Source organism: Bos mutus, chromosome 9 (genome assembly GCF_027580195.1).
Source record: "Bos mutus isolate GX-2022 chromosome 9, NWIPB_WYAK_1.1, whole genome shotgun sequence".
In the NCBI taxonomy this organism is placed as follows: domain Eukaryota; kingdom Metazoa; phylum Chordata; class Mammalia; order Artiodactyla; family Bovidae; genus Bos; species Bos mutus.
Genome location: NC_091625.1, coordinates 60,600,853 through 60,623,882, shown reverse-complemented (window position 1 = coordinate 60,623,882; position 23,030 = coordinate 60,600,853). Strand labels below are relative to the sequence as shown.

Sequence of the window (23,030 nt, the reverse complement as noted above, 5' to 3'; positions counted from 1 at the left end):
TCTTACTGACTGAGCTACCAAGGAAGCTATAAAATAGTAATATATGACTTCATTAAACATATCTAATAATTAATTTGAATGAATGAGTAAAGAATTTCAAATTCAAATGGTGAGTTTGAATTGGAACATGATAGATCAAATCAGTAATGAAATCACTGTCTTAACTAAGAAAGTAAACGATTTGACCCAGAGCCACGGATACAATGTTGACGCAGCTAAAAGAGGGGGGGTAATTTCTTCATCCTTAGGGAATCCACTATTCCTATGGAATAACTAAGGATTCCTTAGGAATAACCCATTATGAGCAGGTTTTGGAAATAAAGGATGGCAATCTTAGTGACAAGCTTCAACTTTTAATCAATTCTCCCCTACCAGCCAAAAAGCTGCACAAGATGGGAGGTGAATGCTTCCAGATCAACTGAGGAATTTCTTCCACCTTCTATACAAAATGAATAAACACATCCAAGCTATTAATTTAGACTTCTATTCTTCAGTTTAAAAATACTCAATTTTTTTGGAAATTATTAATAAGTTTAAAAAACAGGCCAAGAAAAAATAAAACCAGATTTGCATGCAAGTCACTGTGGCTGATTACTCACAAAATAAGTCAAACTCAGTAATCAATTTCTTTCCTTTGCTTAGGATCACCAATTCTGAATAGTTTACATCAGCTTCACTTTACTTTCTAGGAAACTTTCTAGTTCCAAACCTTGATTGTTAATAATCTAATCATCAAATTCATTTTTAAAAGTTGTGGGCATTGCACATACAAATGTATTACCTGTGGATGGACATTCTATGGGCAATGCCAAGTGACTGATACACACCCCCAAAGAGACATACCTGCCTTGGAGTAGGAGTTGATTTTGTTGTTGAGTCTCTGCATAAGCAGTAACACTGCTTCCAGCTTGTTGACAATCTCCATCGTGACACCTTTACCACCTTCCCCAAGACACCTGGGCTTATACGTCAGAAGGAAATGACTCCAGGCTCGCAGCACTACTTCTGCGTCGTCAGCACTGACAAGGAGGCTGTCTCTTACCAGGGCCCTGACTGTGCCCTCCACCTTCTCAAGGAGCTGCCTCCACGGCCGGATAAGATCAACCTGCAATTTCCAGAGCACGTGAATGCAGCATAGCCAATGGCCACTGCTTCCGTAGCAACCCCAACACAGAACACTGCACAGTTTAGTGCCCTGCCTAAAAATACAGGGGCAGATCAGTTACCTGCTCAAATCCACCCAGAAGCTCCGTAGTGTCCATTGCACTGTTCACGGCCATGATCTTCAAAGTGTGACCAGTAAGGTGTGCCAGGAGCTGAACCAAGCTGGTCTTGCCCACTGAGGCTGGCCCCACGAGGATGACCATCCAGCTCATTTGTACACACTTCATAACTGACTCCAGTGACTGTAAAGACTGGTGCAGGAGCGACAGGGGACGGCAGGTCGGTGGAGGAACATAGCTGCCACGGGAAAGCACTGAGTAGCCCAGCTGAAAAAGACAGCCCAGCGAGATTTCACAAGTGTGCCTGGAGTGGGAGCCGAAGCCAGAGAGGACTGTGGAAGAGCATCAGCCGTTTGCCTCACCTGAACATCATAGGGAGTGATGTGCAATAGCCTGGTTCCCATGTATGGGTTGGAATTTGAATTAAACACATCCTTGAACACAGCAATGACCTAAAGGAAGATGATGATAAAATCAAAATGCAAATCATTACATCAAATTCTGGGCCAAACCTTCTAGAATAAACACTAGTAAATAGGAACAGCAATATGAAAATCACAAAATTGTGAGTTATTACCCTTTTGAATTTTCCTATTAAAGACTGCATTTATTTAACTCTTCAGAAGGAAATAAATGGAAGCTCAAGAAAAGAGCAATAACCTCAAATTATGAGATTCCAGAGAGAATATACCATAAATTAAAACAGAGCTATGGAAACTATAGCAGATCTCAAGATAAAATATTAATTTGCTTTCAAGAAGGTAGAAGACAGAAGCATGAAGTTTATGGAGAACAATGACCATCATTTCCTGATACCTGCCATGTGCCAAACATTATATTAGGTGCTTTAATAGATTATTTCTGATCCAAATACCCTCTCAAAATATTTCTATTTCCATTTTATGGATATGGCAATTATATTCACACAAGTTATGTGATTTGCTCGTAGATGGTAACTGAATTTAAATCTAAGCCTGTCTGACTGGAAAAGCATTGTTATCCCTCTAAATATTTATGCAGAAAAGCATTATTTCTGTATTTACATTTATTTGTCCCTTCCTTAGCAGCAAGACTGTTAAAAACTTTTTGCTAATAGTATTCTTTCTTGCATTTCTTTCAAAAATCTAAGAGGAGATGAGGATGTATAAAAATCACTAATCTAGTCCACAGCAACAGCAAAGATTCCTGCCACCCAAAGTATTTACGATAAGTAGTGCATTCGAACAAAATAGCAATACTCATACTAATCAATGTACACTGGAGTGAAAATAAAAACAATAAAGACAAAGACAAAATGAGTGTCAAACACTAAGAGCCAAAAAGCACCACAGAAGAAAATGCTCCCTCCTGGGTCTGGGTGATTTTTGACCTTATATTTCACTCTTAAGCATACCACCTCCTCTCTCTGATGGTATACCAGAGTTAAAAATTACAAATTACTTTTACAACCTTTCTCCTTCTACTATTTTTCTTAAGTTTTCTTTTCCTCTCAGAAAACATTTGGTCAACTAAAACAACTGAATTGAAGGAGTGGTAGAAACCTTCCACACCTTACAGTAACTCATCATCTGACCAACATCAATTACTCAACACTGGCCAGTCTGGCCACAGTTAACATACTAGAGTAAGTTGATAAAGAAATTAAAATACCAACTGATGATAGGTGAATTATATAAAGTTGCATTAATTAAAAAAAAATGAACTGAATAATTTGTTCTGGTATAAAGACTGAAAGCCACTCACATGTTACACATGAGTTGTTAATGGTGGGCTGGATTCTGGATACCACATAAACAAGGATCTGTGCTCTCAGCAGCACAACCAAAGTGTCTGAGAGCCACATGTGCCATGGACAGCCACATGTTCACATTTCTGTTTCTAACTCACATGAATTTGTACTACTTTGTTACTTTGCTTGTGAGCAACTGTGATATAGTAGAAGAAATAGCAAGCAAAGTGGAAAGGTCTGGGCTGGCGAGCTGCCTCTGCCACTCAAAACACAGACTCCATGACTGAGCCTTGGATCCTTGTCTGTAAGAGGTCATGACAGCATCTCCTAACTGCAGCTGTTGTGAAATTTTCCATGAACTGCATTTTAAATACCACAAAGCAAAATGCATCCATTATTACAGTTTACTAAGCGAGGAATTCTGGTGTTATTTTCTACTTCAGTTCAGTTCAGTCGCTCACTTGTGTCCGACTCTTTGCAACCCCATGCATCGAGTACGCCAGGCCTCCCTGTCCATCACCAACTCCCGGAGTTCACTCAGATTCACGTCCATCAAGTCAGTGATGCCATCCAGCCATCTCATCCTCTGTCGTCCCCTTCTCCTCCTGCCCCCAATCCCTCCCAGCATCAGAATCTTTTCCAATGAATCAACTCTTCGCATGAGGTGGCCAAAGCACTGGAGTGAAGGGGTATTTTTTACTTTCATTTAGATACAGAATATCCTCCCTTTTATCTATTTATACTTTCTAGATTAAGTATTTTGCAATTTGACATTTATTTAAAGGTAGAAAACCCTCCTCTTCTACTTGTTATCACCTCTCTCCTCCTGCTTCTCATCTTTGTGCCTGGAACCAAGGTGATGGAGACCAAGCCTTTATTATTGCAGGGTGATACTGTTTAAGAAGGTAAGCGATCATGGCAATGTAGATAGGTAAGCAAACTGTGTCCTCTAAAGCAAACTACACTATGACACTCTGAGACAGATTAAGTTTTTGTTTCTGCCCTTAATTTCTAAATTTCCAAACCGTGTTACTGAGTTTGGTACTGTTGATGCAAATACAGCCTTTCTCTCCCTCAGGGAGAAATCAAAGAAATACAAAGAGCAAGCATGAAACTCACCTTTTCTTTATCTTCCTTGGTTCTCATTCTCTCACCATAGACCAAAAACACATGCTGACCAGGATCGTAACACCCAGGGGACTGGTCAACGAGCATCAATTGACACCAGCGGAAAAGGTCGCGGAGGTTGAATTCCCAGGGTCCTCCTATTTGCCCCCATTTCTTTTCAACAGTCACTTCATGATCAATCTGAAAAGAAAACACCCTTACTGGGAAGCACCTCCCACTGCTCGGGACTGTGTTAAGTACTATCAACATAGTACAAGTGCACACATAATCTGAAACACATTAACAGGCTGGATTCAGCTGTCTCCTCCTGACTCAGGCTTCTCCATGCCAGGAATACCCTGTAAGCATTATAAAATGATACATGCAACAAACCTGAATTACTGTAACTCTCAAATGAGTAGCTTGCCTTCCACTAGGAACCACTAGGAACTTTTCGAGTTCTATATGATTTATCTCAGTTGCAGAGACTGGTAATGAGGTAGTATTCCATATTGAGAAAACGATGATTCAAATAAGCCAGAAATATAAAGAACAATTAATGCAAATAGGTACTTACTTGGTTGTTGAAAGCAACCATTTTTTTAACAATATTTTTGTCAATGGCTGGAAACAGAGTACTGGCAATGAACTCCATGTCAATTACTGTAAGGGGATCCACAAAGACCTATAAAATCCAAAAATAACATGAAAAAAAACCCATCATTTCTCTTTACCAAACATGACTGCCATGACCTAAGTAGTATTTTTATTTAATACCAAAGGAACAATGCCTTAGAAATATATATATCTCATTTACAGACATTTCTTTTCTTGCATTCTCAGGATATGGAATCATATAAAATCTTTGAAATACAGAGCAGAAGGTTTTCTTGTTAGCTTCATTCTAATGGTTTGGAGAAAGATACCTGCAATTAATATTTTAAGAATATTTGTAATTTTAATCTATTATGTAAAATTCTCTCAAATATCTGGATGGTAAGTATACAACATTCATTTTTAAATCTGATCAACTTCTCAACAGTTTTGAAATTTTTCATATAAACTTCTTAAAAGATACTTAGTAAAGTCTTAATTACCAAGAAAGGAACATTAAAGAAAGCTAACATCTAGAGGCATTTCCAAGCCACTACTTTGAAAAAAGATGTTAAAATAAGTAAGTGTATGTACACACACACACACACACACACTGCTGTGGCGATAAAAACAGATACAACTATCAGTGGTGATTGACTTTGGTATGGAGAAATTGGATTTTTTACTCTTCATGGTAGTTTTTTGTACTTTTCTGAGATTAATGCACTATTTTCATTATAAAATAATTTTTTAATGTTCTAACAGACACTTAACAAGACTGGCCTTAATCCCTGAGCACAGTAATAGAATCCTCCAGATGGTGGTGATCTTACTTTCCTCCATCTGATAACACACCAGGTCCTCTTAAACCTAAGATAAAGGACTCATACCAGGAGAGAAAAGATGACAGCAATCAGTCACACTAACAGCCATCACATCCAGACATGAAATCGAGAAGCAGACTATTACACTGAGCCTGTCTCATCCTCCTAGTGGGCACCCTCATAGCTATTATTACCCCTGGGACCACCTTTGGTTTTTGGGCAACAGTAAATCTTACCTGAGTGAATCTATTTAGGAAAGACCTGGGCAAGCCCTTCCTTCCGCCTCCTTGTCTAAAAGGATTTTGACAGCCAAAAATCTTGGTTTTCTCATGCTGCACTTGAAAGCTCATTCCTAACTCAGGAACATAGATTTCTCCTCGGTGGTCAAAACAAGCATTGAGTCCTTCCAAGACTGACTGAGAAGCCAAGTTAAGCTATTTGGAGAAAAAAGTGCATATTTATTTTATATGCTATTCAGCTAAAACAAAAAACATAGGAATAATACACATGAAAAGTAGTCTTATCTTCAACAGGGATAGGGACAGAGTTCAAACAACATTGGTAACACAGTGTTTGTTAAGCTGAAATGACATGTATTCAGTCTACTATTAATATTTCATCTATATGTTAAGAGAAATTTGGGGTGTATAAAATAGCAATAATTTTTAAGTAAACTGAATAGTCAGACTAAATTCTTTAAAAGCAGTTAAATTAGTCTCAAAAATTAGGCTGTATCTGTTACCTGCTCCTATATTGGCCTGCTTTATAAATTATAGCTTACCAATACAAAGATATCTCATGCTTAAATATCTGGGAATTTTTAAAAGAAGTAAGCTAGCTCTTTACATACTTAAATAAGTAAACATCCTTTCTTAATCAAGTAAATCTGAATAAAATCTCCAAACGGTTTTCAAAGTCATGATATAAACCACATAACGTGGATCTAATGATGCCAACAGTTTTGTGAATAACAAGTATGAGGATTTGTGTGTGTCCCAGAAATGAGAAGAGCTGAACGGAGCTAAACTCAGCTGAGTTAGAGCTCAGGGATGTGAAGTATTGGTGGTTTTTAGATAACATGGAAAACCTCAACTGTGAAATGTGAATCAATAAAATGCAAATGGGCCAAGAATCAGATTATATTAGAATTTCAAGTGCCACATTTACACAAGCACTCAAAGCACAAACTCTGCTATACACCCCCATACGAGTCAAGTTCTAAAAGCTGCTCTTACATAATGACTTCAAGTCCAGGTTGTCTGGCAGTCCCTACATGCATTTCCACAAACTATGATTCGGTCAACAGTCTCAAGCTTTGAAACTAGGCATTCTTTTTTTTTTTTTTTCTGGTTAATGATTATCCTATCACCTATCTTTCACCAAAAATTCAGCAGGGGGTGGGGGGTGAGGGTGGGAGGGAAGGGTGGGGAGACGGGCAAAATCTGTCCCTCTCTTTAATCTCTTCTCAAGATGAGTAGGAAGCAGCTCAGCAGAAAAGGAATCCCATGGCAGTCCTGTCACTGCAGACTCAACGGGGTACAAATCTAGGGAACCTATTGGGGCCTGTGTCAGAAGTGATCTATGATACTTTCGTCACTTATTATCATTTAACCTGCACCACTGCTTGCTCGCCCTTTCCTGAACACACCAAAGTTTGTTCCACCATCTTAAATTTGGGCCACCATCTTAAATTTTAGTGCATCACACCTCCATTCTCTCTCTAGCTGCCTGTCGGTTATGGAGACCCAGCACTTACGTGTCTCACGATGTGCTCTAGTCTTCTGGTCACTAATCTACCCCCGACCTGCAGGTATAACACTGACTGCTTTCTCACCAGAGTTCTGTGTGGGTCCTCCTACTATAACCTTCCCCAGCCTTTCGGCTGAAATGAAGTGGTCTGGCACTATTTGTAAACTATGTTTATCTCTGAAAATAAATAGAAACATAGCAAGCCTACCACAGACTAGAGAATAAAACTAGTGAAGAGGCAATGTTTTTCTGGAGGCTAGTTCACAAAAGTAGGAGAGTCTGTAGGTGATACGCAGAGGGGCTTCTGTATGTGCTTTTCTGACTTTCCTTATTCGTAAAAGAAACCACAGAGGATTCTTTTCATTGGAGAATTTGTCTTTACTAGCCAACAAGGTGATCTGATGCAAAATGCCCTCAAGTTATGCAAACTCTGCCCTGCTCCTCACATGTCTGATCCCATCTGGTGGCCTGATGGGCTGTCCTCTCACCTCATCCAACACAACCCAATGGCCTGCCTTCAGGGCTGCCAGCAAGGGGCCATCACGCCAGGCAAACTCTCCTCCCTTGCCACCCTCAACAGGTAGATCAGCTCCAAACAGGTCTGTGATGTCCTATGAGAAGAAAAAGAAGTGAGGGAAAGCCAATATTATATAAAAAGTTAACTAGATCCCAAGACCCCAAATCTAAAATGATACTTAGGCCTCATGCCACTTCTTATTCTTATACCCAATGGAGAACTAATCAATTTCAAACCAGGAGCCCAGGAGCACCTTCTCATCACAGCACTCTAAGAATCTATCAACTAGAGTCCTAGATAACAGTTTTCAACTTTGGCTGTGCTTGAAAACAAACTGGTGAGCTTAAAAAACACCAAAACAATGCCTAGGCTCTGCTCCCAGACCCCATCCCAGAAGATTCTAATTTGTCATCTCTGTCCCCTAGTTTCATAAGATTGTTTAAAGGTCATTTTATCTGTAATTAATTTCTTTAGAAAGGACAAAGACAAACAGGTTATATTACAATAAATACCAAAGTGGGTGATTCTATCTCAAAACAGAGTAAAGCATCTAGAGAGACTAATACTACAGGTGTCATCTATTAATGAACACGGAGGGAGAATGAGGTTTGCTGAGATCTTCATCACCATGAAATATCTGGGGCTCTGATAACTTCATAATTATTTCTGACTAGGAAACACTATAATAGATAAAGATATTACTCCCTATACTTATCCCCATCAGCTGTAGCATGATGAAGCTTACCGTCTGCTCTGACAAGTTGATTCGGACAAGTGTGTTGCCTGAAGCCCTGGCTAAGGCTCCCACCAAGCTCGTCTTGCCCACACCAGGGGAGCCCTCCAGTAGGATGGGTTTGTTCAGTTTTGTAGCTCTTAAGAGCCTCTGGGCATTCATAGCTGTGGTGCCTGCACTGAGTGCATAGTCGGCAATATTATTCCTATGCAAGACAGGGCCTGAAGTGGAGAAAAGTCGCATGTAAGCTGGACATCACACGAAAGTTGATATATATATATATATATTATACATATAATATATGTTTATATGTATAACTGGAGATTAGAAAAATCCACCAAGTAGACTGTCAGTCAGTGAAGTACTGTCTGTGGTGAAAATGCTTAACCTTATTTCAATATATTTCCTCACTTCTGGGTTCATAAAGTGCTTTCCAGCAACAACCAGCAGCACACTTTTTTCATCTGTGATGACCACACTTACGTCTACACACAGGTTGGAACTGCAAGCATGCATCTTTGCATATTTCCTTTCACAACCTATACCTGGAATCACTACGCCGTGTGCTTGTACAATTTACCCTGTACTTATATTTTCCTAAAACTCAAGCAGAAGCTAGGCATACAGACCAGATGGTTCCACATAAACAATTTCATTCAAGGTTTTAAGCCACCAGATAATTCAGGATGCATCTTGTAGCTGAAGTGCAGGACTAATACCAGTCTTATAGGGCTTAATATTTATGCACTATGTCTTCTAGAAGAAGTTTCAGACTGGTACATCAGTTTGGAGTGGAGCTAGAAAAACATTTTCTCAGCTATGAAAGCAGAAGCAAGGACTATCTAAGTCCAAAGCCACAAGCACTCAGCTCCTACATGAGAGAACTGAATACCACTATGATGGCTTCGGGAAGGGATCTAACAGCTAGATCACAAGGACCACATCAGAGATGAAAACAGTACCACTGATGAGGGAGAGGGAAAGGGGCAATGCTCTTCAGCCAGGAAGCTGGGCTGGTTTAGTTCATCACTGAACCCCCACAATTCTGTGTATTTCTGGAGCCCAACAATTATTAACACAGAGAGGAAGGAGGGACAAGAAATAAATGACTCTGCTATAGAAGCAATAATCCAAAAAGTCATGAGTACCCTGGAAAGATATCTAATATAACTACTTCACTTAAATATTTGACAGAGGCAACCTAATAAGAGCAAGGATTATAACTTAAATCCACTTGCATTTCCCACTTAACCACTCATTTACTCATCCATCTCTCATTTTCTGAATGTCTATGACTGTTAGGCTACATGACAGACACCAGGGACAGGAAGGTGAGTGACATAATGCCTGCCCTCAAGGGTACACAAAACTGTTTTGGTAAAAGGTGATAAAGTTCTATGGCTGAAACATTATGGGCTGAATCACCACTTTAGGAAAGGTCTTATTTTGAGCACTAATACAAGAATAAGTGCATTTTATGGGACAATTTATTCATATATCAAAGACTATATTATCTATTTTTGCATGCCAGTTATATATATTTTAACCACCCACACAACAATGATTATGCCAAGTCAGATTCTAACTCAGTTATCTAGTTCCAAAGTAACCATGAGTATGAGACACTAAAATTAAAAATCACAATAAAAGCCAACTATCTAGGAACCACAAGAGAATCTTCATTTATTTAAGATCACTCTTACCCCTTGGTATAAAAAATGGATGAATTCCCCACAGGTTATCTATCCCAGTGAATTCTTTGTCTTTGAGTCTGTCGTAAATCTTCAATTCGTTTTTCTGACTTTCTGTAAGTCGGCCTATCTTGGAAAGTTTCTTGATTAGGAATTTCAGACATTCTCTGCGAGCCAAGAGAGCTGTACCAAACCCAGAGGAAGTTACCCCTAGAAGAAAGAGGATCAGTCCATCAAATGACAGCAGGGTACCAAGTTTCACAACCATGCAGCCGGATTCTAGGTGAACTATAATAGCCAATGTAAGCAGCGCTAAGAAGTGTGACTTCCTGCTCCCCCAAAACCATCAGATCATCAGTTCAACAGCAGCTTATTCAGTAAGCACTCTAGTAACGCCATGATAAATTAGCCTGGAGAAAAGAGCAACCAGTGTGGTACTACTTTTAGTCATGTGGGCTTGTATTTCTAATTTTCATGGCTGAAAAAAGACTTCAATATTACATTTAATGAACTATAGTAAACTTAAAACTACAGGATTCTGGCCGATTAACTCTAAATGACTGTGTTAAGAAATACCATGTTAAATTCTTCAAGAGCATTACCAGCAGTCTTCAATCAGAATCACTATTTCGTGCTTACTAAATCCCTGGTCTGTAAGCAGTGAAAAGTTTTCTCCATTCTTTTATAACAATCGCCTCTCAAAAAGAGTAAAATGAGAATCACTGTGAGTCTTGGAAATGTTAACATACATCTGTACACAGCCCCTGGGTCAGAGGTCTGGGCCTGCTCCATCTCATGGTGCCCTCTGGCCTAACCCCTTGTTCTCAGCAGCCCACATACCTGAGCCGATTCCATCTATGTACACTAGGCACGCAGCGTGGACAAAAGACGTCACCGTGGAGATGGTCTCCTGTCTTTTCAAAGCAGCTTCCTCCCCCATCGTGTTCATGAAGTTGACCCAGGACAGGATATCTCGGATACTGACCACACATCTTCGACCAAACTCCTGGTGGGTCAGCCAGTCAATGAAATCCAGCATCACCTCAGCTATGTCAGCCCCTAAGACACAAGGAAGCATAGAGGTTTGCTATTTACGAAGACTCCAGAACAGGGCTTTGCAACCTGGGGCCCACAGACGGTCTTTTTCTAAGAACACGAGGTCCACAGCTGTAATCGCATTTCCATAGGGTTCAATGAACAGCATTCTACTCCTACCCCAAAGCAAACAAAAAACCAGAAAGAAAACTTGAGAATTTAAGTCTTTAAGAAGGTTCCCTGAAAACTGCTCCAAAAAATAAAGTATTCATAAGCCTCAGTCTCAAAGAAGCAGATATCCTTTCATGTTCTTTAAGAAAGAGGGGAAAGTGACCCAGACACTACTTGGATTAGGGCTTGTATTACGGCTCAGACCAGAAATAGGTACTAAACTTAATCTGTTTGATGCCAAGAATATGGCTACATCAAGGCAATCAAGGCTCAATTAAGAGAGAGAGGAAAAAAAGATGTTTTGGCTCTCACTGAATATTCTAAGAATTGTTAAACCTAGATTATAAGTATATGGTAGCTTTTGAAATACTATTCTATTTATGTTTGAAAATTTTCATAATAAAAAAGTTTTAAAGTGAAATAATAAGTTAGCTGACAACTACTAAAGAAACACAGTTGAAAATTCTACAACATTTTCTAAAGGTGGTAATCACTAAAATTCAAACCACATTTTCTTGGGAATTACATGTGGTTCAGTGATTGATCCCTGGTTGGGGAACTAGGATCCCACAAGCCACATGGCACAGCCAAGTAAAAAAACCTGTATTTCCCTTATCTTTAGCCAACGAATATTATATATTTTATAATAACAAATCTTATATAAAGATAGCCAACAGGTGAAACCATCAGAAAACTAAACTTTAGTAACCCTGGTGAAGGAGCAATACTTTAGTAGAAGGTACCAGGCTAGTACTTTCCTTAGATCTGTTTGTTCCCATTTTTCCTTAGAACATACCATATACACATACTACTAATGTCCTACTCCCCTCCTTCCAACACACAACTTCTCTGCCCCACTACACCCCACACACCTGAATACTCTCACCTTTATGATCTGTTCTACCCAGAGATAACCCTGGATGAAGATTACGGCTGATGATCTGAATTAAATCTTCACGCTTTGTGCTTTGAGGGCACCATATTTCCGTAAAGCGGTTTCTTAAGGCAGGAGATAGCTACAAAGAACACAAATTCTAGTGTGAATATCTGCGAGAAAAGTTAGAAAACAAATCTTTTGAATGCTGGCTGCAAATCTGTCAAGTACCCAGAGCTTCTTTTCTTACCTCTTCTACTATCTATAATTTATTATTTATTGTCCTGGCTCCTAACACATGTCATCTCATTAATCTCCACCACACTCCCTAAACTCATATTCCCATCATTTTCTTTATAATCATGGTAGAGAACTTCAAGGTCTCATGGAGTCCGTGCTCCAAGGAGGATTCCAGCCCCAGTTGATGACTCCCAAATCCCAACCCCTTCCCCAAAGCAGAGGCCCTTCCCTTTACTTTCCCTTCAGCTACTTTAACCAGTGGCTTAGAAAAAGTAAATGCTATCCTCCCATAGGGGAGAGCTGTCTGAAGTAGAGGGAGAAAACTTGGATATGGCTCAAAGGGAGTGAAAAAGTAAAGAGCTGAATATTTACTGCCTATATGACAATGAACAGTTTAGTCCTCCAGTCTCAAGAGCCTTTGCCTCAGTGTGGATTCTCTCACCCTTCCCCTAAGTCAGGTAACCCCCATTCACAACAGTGCACCAATGATTTCCTTTTACTGGACAACTGGATCAACACCATACTTTAGTCTACCCAGCCAAGCACAGCAGGACCACATGCTGCTCAGCACCACCCTGGCTTAGCCAGGCCCCAATTCCAGGATCCCAACTCTGTCTGAAGCAAGGCATGCAAAGCAAAAGGCAGCTTTCCCTTCGGTAAAAGTTGGCAATCTCTGTCCAAAAAAACTCAAGCAAACCTGCCAGGCAAGTTAACACACACAACTTTGAAATCAGATCTTTCTGTGTTATTTCCACTTGCCAAGAAGCCTATTTTCGTATTTTGTTTGAAACTGTGACGTATTTTATTTCTTCTTAGTACATTTCTCGAAGCACAGCGATCATCTTTGTTCTCATACTACTGAGGAAAAATAGGTCTGAAATACCAATTTCACATTCCAGGGGCCCATCAAGTTACCAAGAATCTTAACAGCTTTTATTCCTGATCAATCTCTTTCTTCTCGCCATCCCGACCAACAATCAGCCCACCCCTCCCTCCTAACCTGAACAGACCAGGGTCCCAAACACAATGCAGACTTCTCACTGAAAGGCTTCACGAGCCTGAGAGCCATGGGGTTCGGGGTGCTCCAAGTGAACTGGACCCTCACACCACTTTCTTAACAGAAGACACTGCCCTCACCCTCTGCTTTACCAACAGTTTGAGGGTGACCCACACAACACCTGAGACGACTGATATGCTCCACCTGTAAAACCAGGACAGGATCCTGGCTGCCACTGCTTTCGTGTCACTTTAAAATTACTCATATCACCACCCCTGTGTTCAGCAGAGTAGACTGTAGGAGCAGAACATGAGAATAAACTTCAGTTTCAATTCTTCTCATCCATAATCCTAGCATAATAACTTCCACACACAGCTCCCATGAGAATCTGTTACAATAACACATGTAGAAAGCCAGGCAAAGTGATTGAAACAATGAAATTTCACACACATACAAAAAGGGAAATGTCAAGTAAGGAAATGTTTTATCTGTTAGAATTATTTTTCAACCTTATAATGACTCTGAAATATCTTTCTGGATTTTTGTTTATTCAGTTCCTACGCAACATATAATTCTAGATAAATTTTTACATACTATATTTATGGGTGCCAGAGAGCTGAGGTCAAAAGGCAGAAAAAAATTATGTTTTAACAACAGTTTTACCTCTTTTTTTCCAAAGTCGCCCCCAGGGTTCATGGTTGCCAAGATACGGAATTTCTTCCCAGCTGTCAACAGCTCTACCTCATTATCCTTGTCCTCAAGGTTGCCTTTTTCAGCTAATAACAGAGTCTTTTCCACTTCAAGGACACTGGAAGAAAAATTCGAGAATGTAAGATTAGAAAAGGCTTCTGTATTCTCTTTTGTGGTCACAGAGTTGTTAAAAAGGAAAATAAAATCATCTCTGCTGCGCTTTCACTTTAGTTAATGGTCTCCTATGACAAACATCAAAATATTTTTTGCTAGTTATCCTAATTCCTGTGTCATGGAACAACAGTTCTGATCAAAAGAAAAAGAATTCCTTTTTCTACTTTAAGCCCTATTAAGACGGTTTAAAAATGGGTGACTTGAATGCAAATATTCATGGCAGCATTATTCATAAGTGCAGGAAACAACCCAATACCACCAAGAGGTAAGTGAAAAAAAAAATCTAGTATTATCAACATCAGATCAGATCATATCAGTCGCTCAGTCGTGTCCACCTCTTTGAGAACCCATGAATCGCAGCACGCCAGGCCTCCCTGTCCATCACCAACTCCCGGAGTTCACTCAGACTCACGTCCATCGAGTCAGTGATGCCATCCAGTCATCTCATCCTCTGTCGTCCCCTTCTCCTCCTGCCCCCAATCCCTCCCAGCATCAGAGTCTTTTCCAATGAGTCAACTCTTCACATCAGGTGGTCAAAGTACTGGAGTTTGAGCTTTAGCATCATTCCTTCCAAAGAAATCCCAGGGCTGATCTCCTTCAGAATGGACTGGTTGGATCTCCTTGCAGTCCAAGGGACTCTCAACAGTCTTCTCCAACACCACAGTTCAAAAGCATCAATTCTTTCAGCGCTCAGCCTTCTTCACAGTCCAACTCTCATATCCATACATGACCACAGGAAAAACCATAGCCTTGACTAGACGGACCTTTGTTGGCAAAGTAATGTCTCTGCTTTTGAATATGCTATCTAGGTTGGTCATAACTTTCCTTCCAAGGAGTAAGCGTCTTTTAATTTCACGGCTGCAGTCACCATCTGTAGTGATTTTGGAGCCCAGAAAAATAAAGTCTGACACTGTTTCCACTGTTTCCCCATCTATTTCCCATGAAGTGATGGGACCGGATGCCATGATCTTTGTTTAAAAAGGAGCACACTAATGATATAGGCTACACCCATGGATGGACCTCCAAACACTGATGCAAAGTGACAGAAGAGATGACTTATATGAAATGTCTTGAAAAGACAAATCTATACAGACAGGAAGCAGATTAGCAGTTTCCTGGAGCATGAGGGAGGATCAAATATAAACTGTAAATGCAAAGTAGGGGTCCTACTGGGATGATGGAAGTATAAACCGGATTGTGGTGGTGGCAAAACTCAGTAAATTTACTAAAACTTATTGAATTATACATTCAAAACAGGTACATGTCATGACGTGTACATTATATCTCAATCAGGAAAAACAATTAATCATCAAGATCCACACTGATCTGAGGTCCTTTCGTCTAGTTATTCTGCTATGTCCATTTATCCTACTTTTAGTAATACATTTTTTTCTATCTCATGATTGAACATGTACTTTAAATAAACAATGCTTTATTTTTCTAAACATGCGACCAATGTGCTGAGTCTTAAGGTCTCAATGACTATTGTATCTTACTATTTTCACTGCACAACAAGACCTTCTGTTTTGGTAATTCCTGGTCCACAGCAATTTTGTTTACTGGTGCTTTGTATCTGCCAAAGAGTCATGACAGATGGTTGGTTCCCACAGTGGCTACTGCTTTCAGGGGATTTTAGGTGAACCACCCTCACTTCCAGTGCAATCGCTGCTGGCACTCGATCATCAGGGGTCCATCCATCAGGACTCCACGTGGTGCCCAAGATGTCCTGCCTTGGTTACCAGGGCCTCATTCTACCGGACAGGATATTCCTGAAATCTCATGCATATTTTTCTTGTCATTTAAAAAATTTCTGGAAGCCATGTTCCAAACAGGTGAGTTCACTTCAGGTTTTACTTTTCTTGTCCTGCCTAAAGTCTTTAACAGTCCAAAAAGCAGGTTTCTGTAAGTTTATTCAAGGCTTTAAGAAAATCCTTAAACTGCCTTATCTGATCAGATTTTGGTATTTGTGCAGCCATATTCTTTGGGAATGTTCATTTGTCACCTTTTCTGATGCATGAGTTTCCTTTCTCTTCTGGAAAATCAGCAGTCCAACCTTTGCTTAAATGTTTCCAGAGAGGCCTGATTTCTTACTTAAGCACAGGCTCTCACATCCAATACCAATATGAGGCTGGGGGCTGTGCAGCCAGCCAGGTCTGAATGGAGGGTAAGGGTCCTGTCCTGGGGTACTGAAAGGCCTTACAGGAATAACACCTAGGATTTTGATTCTATTTCTTTGAGGAAAAAAAAAAAAAAATCAATGGCCATGTAATAATTTGCCTTAAAAAAAGGTTCTAACTTGGGCTCGTTTGTTTTAGCCCTAGCATCCCATAGTCCCATCTTTCTGATTATTAACACCTAAACAGAAGAACTAGGTCTCTTAAAGAAGAAACTGAGTGCTAAAGCCTAAAAGAGCAATTGCTCACCATCGTTTTCAAACATTTTCAACAGACCTATGAAGAACATTACCATGCAAAAGGATTAGTATCTGTAAAACCCAGACCAGCAAAAGCATCAAACACAGGGCAAACCTCTTACACGTGTGTACCTGTTGAGTCTTTCTAGGACAGAGTCATCAGCCAGCGAGATCTCATCTAAGAGGAAAAAGCCATCCTCCTTCATGGCCAGAACCAAAGGCCCATCATGCCACTCAAAGAGTCTTGAAGTGTCAATTTCTTCCTACAATTTGGAAAAGCAGCGGGTTAAAGAGTCAGTAGCTCCACAAGACAATACACACGTAGCCAGCACGTGTCCTCTAGTGAAAGGGTCCTTCTGCAGAAAATACAGGTCAAGGAACAGAACTTGTGTAACAAGGTGCTCATGGAGCCCCTACGCAGACCAGTGAAAATATGAAGATAAGATATCAAATCGGGAATCAAACACCCCACCATGAACAAAACCCCTCAGCTGACTCCTGCACAGAGCCACCGTCAGTTCTTTAGATGAACGAAACATCATCACTTGCTCTGGACACACCTTGTCATTTGGCTTCTGTCTCACTGGCCGCAGCCCCCCCAGGAAGTCTGAGGTCTCCATGTGCAAGTGGCAGTTGACTGAGTACAATTTCTGATTTGCCAAGGCTGCAAACACCTGACAGATAGTAGTTTTCCCACACCTGTGAGAGACACACACCAGATTAGCAAGGAGCATGAATTTCAAATACACCTCCACAAACACCCCAAGCAGCAAGAGAGAGGAGCCCTGGGGAGAGCCTCACCAAAGCCACAGAGACTGCTGGTCAACACAGGGCCTCTGCCCTCTGCCTCAGAGAGCCCTTCCCCCAAACACCAGCACCCTACCGAGTCTCTCATCCAGAAGGGCAAGTGCTGCATGAACTCTATGGAACAGAACCCTGTCTCGACTTTACCCCGTGTCTCCAACCAGCAGCACTGGTTCACTGAATTGCAATGCTCTTCCCACCAGCATCGCCAGTCGCCGCATGCCCTCGGTCCACACGATGTGGCTGAACTTAGATTCCAAGGTGGACATCGGAGTAGACAATTTACCTATCAAAGGCAGAGTACACGTTTAGGTTCCAATACGAGTACAACTCAATTCATTTTCCTTGGGATATGATGGCCTACTCACTCAGCAATTTTAGGACATTTTCTTTGGAGAAGAGCGATTGAGGACATAATTTTTTCTTGAAATGTTTCTCAAGGACTTCTTGAATCACAACCACCTCCTCCTGCTTCCTGACTCGGCCTGCCAGAAGCATAAAACCTTGGGAAAAAAAAAAAAAAGGAAACGTTTAGTGTTAATACCAAGGAATGCTGAGAGTATGGAGCATTAGCTGCTGTGAAGAGGAAACCTGAAGACCTACTTTGGAAAACAAAGAGACCCTACTACAACTAACTGTTCACTCCATCAACATGACCTCTAGGTAAATCTAACACAAATGAACTTGTGGGCAATAAAAGACATTCAGGAATGTTGAGAGCAGCTTTGTTTCTAACAGCTAAAAAGTAGAAATGACCCCCATGTCTATCAACAAGAGAATGGATAAACATATGATATCTCCACACACTGGGTTACAACACAGTAATAATTTAAAAGGAATGAAGTTCTGATACACAAAACAGCATGGTTGAATCTCACATGAGGTTGAGTGAAAATTCGCCAGACACAAGAGCACACACTGCATGATACTGTTTAGACGAAGCAGAAGCTCAGGCAGAATCTATCACTGGTGACAGACGTCAGAGGAGTGGTTACCTCCAGGAGTTAAGACTGGCAAGAGCCATGAAGGAATCTTCCAAGGAAGTATTACCAGAAATATCCTAAATCTTAGCTGAGGTGGTAATTTACATATGTATATCCACGTATATAAAAATACACTGAGCTTTACATGAAATAATATAGCACCTCCCCCATTTTACTGTTATATTTTGTTATACCTCGATGGGGAAAAAAAAGAATGTTCCTTCCTCTATTCTTTACCAGTTAAGAAGAGCAAATGCAACTCCCATGGGTTAGTTTTATTTCTTCTCCATGCTTATTAGTCACCCTATTAATGACTCACCAAGACCTCTCAAATCAGAAGATTCTGAAAGGCTTTCATGGAGAGGAGCATACAAATTCTTCCAATTGATTATATCAAAATGACCAAATCTGAGTCTCAGATGACATGACCGCCTTCTCTTAGAACTCTGGTATCATCTAATCTGTCAGTATTCTGCAAGTTTCTAAGGCATAAGCAGGATTCTGCACGGTCACCACACTGCAGGTAAGTGGTGCACAAAGAACCACCAACCTCCTGCCTAAACTCCTAATGGCACCATGTCCATACCCAGACTCCCACAGGCGGCTACATGAAGGTACGAGCGAGAAAACCTTAGCAACCAAAATGTAACAGAACAGAGGCCTTGTAGAAACAGGATGCTAATAACAGCAGTCTAGACTTGAGGGACAAAGGCTCTGTTCCTGCAATGCCCAGTAAAATGTATATACTGACCACAATTTGAGCAAGATTTGCTTTAACAACATAGCTTGTGATTCACCCTAAGTTAACAGTCGGAGAGCATGTGCTGAGAGCATACCATCGTTGGCTAAGTGCTGCAGCCAGTCATACTCCTTCTCCGTCTGCTCAGCCAATCTGTATCGCTCAGCCCACCGAAACAGATCACGGAGGGTGATGAAGCCTTGCTTTCCAGCAAACACTGAAGAACCTCTGCGATAGGACTGTTAGAGCACCAAAACAAATGAAAAAGGGTGATGACAAGCACAAAGTACAGAATTGCTAACAAATTTAGGCTCCCAAAGGAAAAGATTCATCACATAGGAAAAGATTACAAAAAAATAATACAAGTAGTGGCAAACATGCAGGAAAAGTAATCCTAGAGTGTAGGACCACAGGAGAAGAGTGGCAGTTATTAGCTTTTTAGGGAGTGATTAAAAAATGTTTAATTCTGACAAAACCCACTTTTAACCCCCCCAAAATAAATGGGATATCCTTAAAAAAAGAAAAAGAAAAAAACCCTGTAGCTTTGTAGAGTTCACAAGAAAAGTCACACAACAAGGATGGATCTCTTTAGTTAGGTCCATTCAAGGATTATTTTATTCATTTAAAAAATGAAAACTTTGTCAATGCCAAATTCCAACCTTAGTAAATGTTTCAATATTATCCACAAGTAGGGAATGTCATCATACACAATTATCAGAAAAATTTTAACGTTATTAAATTGCCAAATTATAAAACAAAACCAAAAAAAAAGAATATTAATGGAATGCATGTTAAAGATAAGATCCTTACTCTGAGAAAAAATAATAAAAGGATGGACGGACTGCTGTTTCTACCCTAAGAGGCCTCAGATTCTATTTACCAAATCTGACCAACACAGTCCATTTGTCACTAAGTGATGGAGAGGTGGAGTACCTGAAGGTCCAGCATGACTTTCACCAACTTGCTGCAGTAGGATGGTGGCAAGCTACACCGCTTATGCAAGATTGTCTCCAACTCAGAACTAGGCAGTTCATCAAAGTGCAATTCCACAAACCGATTCCTGAAGGCTCTAGACAGCACCTGGGAAATGTGCAGAGAACGACACGATAAAGAGGGCCTTTGCATCTAATTTCCAAAGTGGAGGCTCTGTTATTCACTATAAAAAGAAAAATCCTTCAAAAGAGGTAAAAACACAGTCTTACCAAGAAGACTTACACGATGTGGTGACAAACAGGAGAAAAGGGGCAAGTGCTACACACCTTTCTGCCTCCGTAGAGTCCCGGGGGATTCTGGGTAGCAAAGAGCATGAAGCGAGGATGTGCTTTGACAACTTCTTGTGTTTCTGTTATGAGCAATTCACGGTTATCATCCAGCAGTCTGTTCAGTGCCTCTAACACATCGGTGGGGGCCAAATTTAACTCATCTAAAATAATCCAATAGCCCTTCCTCATAGCATCAATAAGAACACCTTAGGGGAAACAAATAATGAGAATCAGTGCATAAATTGGTCCAAAGTGTTATATGCTATGCTATGCTATGCTAAGTCACTTCAGTCGTGTCCGACTCTGTGTGACCCCATAGACGGTAGCCTACCAGGCTCCCCCGTCCCTGGGATTCTCCAGGCAAGATTATGGTTAAATTTCAAAGCAAATTACTCTCTGTAGCTAGTCATGTCCCAAAATCATTTGTGGTGTTAAATATCAAGGAAACATACACCCTTCAAAACTGAGCCCTAGTCCTGTCTACAGTTGACGAGATGAGTGTGGCCCAATGGAAGCATCAGCCCTAACCATCACCACTTATCTGTCATAGAGCCCAGGGAGGAAGAAAAAACAGCCGTTAGGGCATCCATGTGCCTCAACTGAAAAGGTTAAAGACTGCTTGAGGAAATCCATGGAACAGAATAATAATCCTACCTTCTTTAAACACAAGCTTCCCTGAGGAGTCAGATGTGTAACAACCAATATACTCCTGAATATCCGTGTGCTCGTGGTTGTTAATACGCACGCAATGGTTACCAGTAGCTGCGGCCAGCCACCGGATCAGGCTTGTTTTACCCACTGATGTCTCTCCCTGAATCAGCACTGGATAGGTTCTTTAAAAGATCAACCAGTAAAGCAATTTAGAAAAAGACAAAAACCAGAATTAAATCATGTAGCATTTAAAAAAAAAATGACTAAAACATTTAATATCCTAAGAGTACGTTTTTATACACCTATGCACTATGGAATATTTCTTAAGCCCTGAGCAGTTTCTATGTAAAAACAGCTACTGAGAAACTACTGAAGAAAGTAATTCCAGCCCTTCTTGCACTAGTAAGAACCTGTGAGTGGGACTAGCTACTACTCGCTTAACAAATAATAGGTGATGAGTATCCGTCAGCAAAATACTAAAAGGCAATCTTAATAATGGCGAAAATTATCTGCACAGGTACCGCTCCCACCAAATGGTACAACTAGAAATGGTGTTTTGTGCCAGGTGAAAAGTGGCATGACTGACTTTAGAAAGTAATTATTCACTCAGCGAATGAGTAACAGGAAAGCTCTTTGAACGTTAAGGAAGCAGGACTAGCCTCTGAGCAAATACTATCCTGGTAAGACATCAGAGCAGTGAGAGGAAAGATCCACACACCCTGCAGAGACCACTCGGACTATGTCTCTCAGGTTCAGCTTGACGGAAGACGTGAGGATGTATGTCTCGTCTATTGTAGGCTCCTTGTCTCCCACCGAAATCCAGTAGCCTTCCACCTGGATAAGCCTACCTCCTTTCGGTTCTGGAATAGGCTGAAAGACACAAGGGTCAGAGAAATAAACCACAGTCCCACAACAGCTATGGTATTCTCTCAGAAAGGGGTGTAAGAGTGGGAAGTTGAACTGTCACCAAGGATGCTGCCTTTTTCTGGATGCTTTCAACATTAAAATCCACAGATGAACATGAAAATAAAATTACTTTGAGGGATGAGAACAAAATGGTGACATGTACTGGTCTTAAAATTCAGGTAGGGGTAGGTAGATTTGGGGGGAACTTAAAATAATTTCTCAGTTTATGACTCAGTTCTCTTCTCTCATCTACCAAAATTCTCACTCTAATCAAGTATTTTGGTCAAAAATATGTGTTTCATATAAACCACATTCCCCAAACAAGGCCAGTGTTGTATTGCGGTGGGGGGGTGGGGGGGTTACACCACTAAATTCTGGATCCCCTGGAAGACATTAAATATAAAAGCAACCCCCCAGAGAAACTAATTTGTTAAGAATAATATTGTAGTAAAGGCACAATCTTCTGAAGATGTGGTGGAAGTTAAGCTGATTTATACAAAATGACCCTTTCTGATCTATAAGAATGGCAAAGTGGTGGTCACAAATACAGCTACAGAAAAGTGCTCTTTTAGCCTCCTGACTTGAAGCCATAATTGTAGGCACTGCTTTTAAGGACTTCTCAGTCAGGCAGAAGGGCAGCAAGAAAAAAAGAACTTAAGCCTCCATCATGTGTAACCATGAGGAACACATACAAAAAATAAGTGCAGGGGAATTGTATTGCAATAACCAAAGCAAGCTTAAGTCTTTTCTCAATGTTTTCACAGTTTACCCAAAGTATATATTCATGTGTTACTTGTATAATTTTTCAAAAGGAAAAAACATTGAGTCCAAGTACTCCCAAGTCCCAATGGCCCTTTCTTCCTAAAGTGAGAGCAACTGACATGTGAACAAGACATTTCGTGAGCCAGTTTCTATCAGCCTCCT

At 40.5% G+C, this 23,030-nt stretch overlaps 1 protein-coding gene and 1 pseudogene across 1 annotated transcript in view; both read right to left on the bottom strand.

Moving 5' to 3' along the window:
- Window positions 1–23,030, bottom strand: part of MDN1 (midasin AAA ATPase 1) — a 139,902-nt gene that overhangs the window by 65,515 nt on the left and 51,357 nt on the right. Inside the window, exons 23-43 of the mRNA XM_070376595.1 lie at window positions 21,919–22,070; window positions 21,204–21,382; window positions 20,547–20,755; window positions 20,221–20,367; window positions 19,385–19,526; window positions 17,934–18,068; window positions 17,713–17,851; window positions 17,322–17,460; window positions 16,894–17,024; window positions 14,148–14,292; window positions 12,260–12,389; window positions 11,008–11,226; window positions 10,180–10,377; window positions 8,489–8,697; window positions 7,715–7,837; window positions 5,714–5,911; window positions 4,637–4,744; window positions 4,072–4,260; window positions 1,586–1,675; window positions 1,227–1,490; window positions 844–1,105 (exon numbers count right to left, since the gene is read on the bottom strand). Coding sequence (XP_070232696.1) covers window positions 844–1,105; window positions 1,227–1,490; window positions 1,586–1,675; window positions 4,072–4,260; window positions 4,637–4,744; window positions 5,714–5,911; window positions 7,715–7,837; window positions 8,489–8,697; window positions 10,180–10,377; window positions 11,008–11,226; window positions 12,260–12,389; window positions 14,148–14,292; window positions 16,894–17,024; window positions 17,322–17,460; window positions 17,713–17,851; window positions 17,934–18,068; window positions 19,385–19,526; window positions 20,221–20,367; window positions 20,547–20,755; window positions 21,204–21,382; window positions 21,919–22,070 — 3,508 coding nt within the window. The remainder of the gene's footprint in view (window positions 1–843; window positions 1,106–1,226; window positions 1,491–1,585; window positions 1,676–4,071; window positions 4,261–4,636; window positions 4,745–5,713; window positions 5,912–7,714; window positions 7,838–8,488; window positions 8,698–10,179; window positions 10,378–11,007; window positions 11,227–12,259; window positions 12,390–14,147; window positions 14,293–16,893; window positions 17,025–17,321; window positions 17,461–17,712; window positions 17,852–17,933; window positions 18,069–19,384; window positions 19,527–20,220; window positions 20,368–20,546; window positions 20,756–21,203; window positions 21,383–21,918; window positions 22,071–23,030) is intronic.
- Window positions 16,046–16,324, bottom strand: LOC106701756 (mitochondrial import inner membrane translocase subunit Tim9-like; annotated as a pseudogene).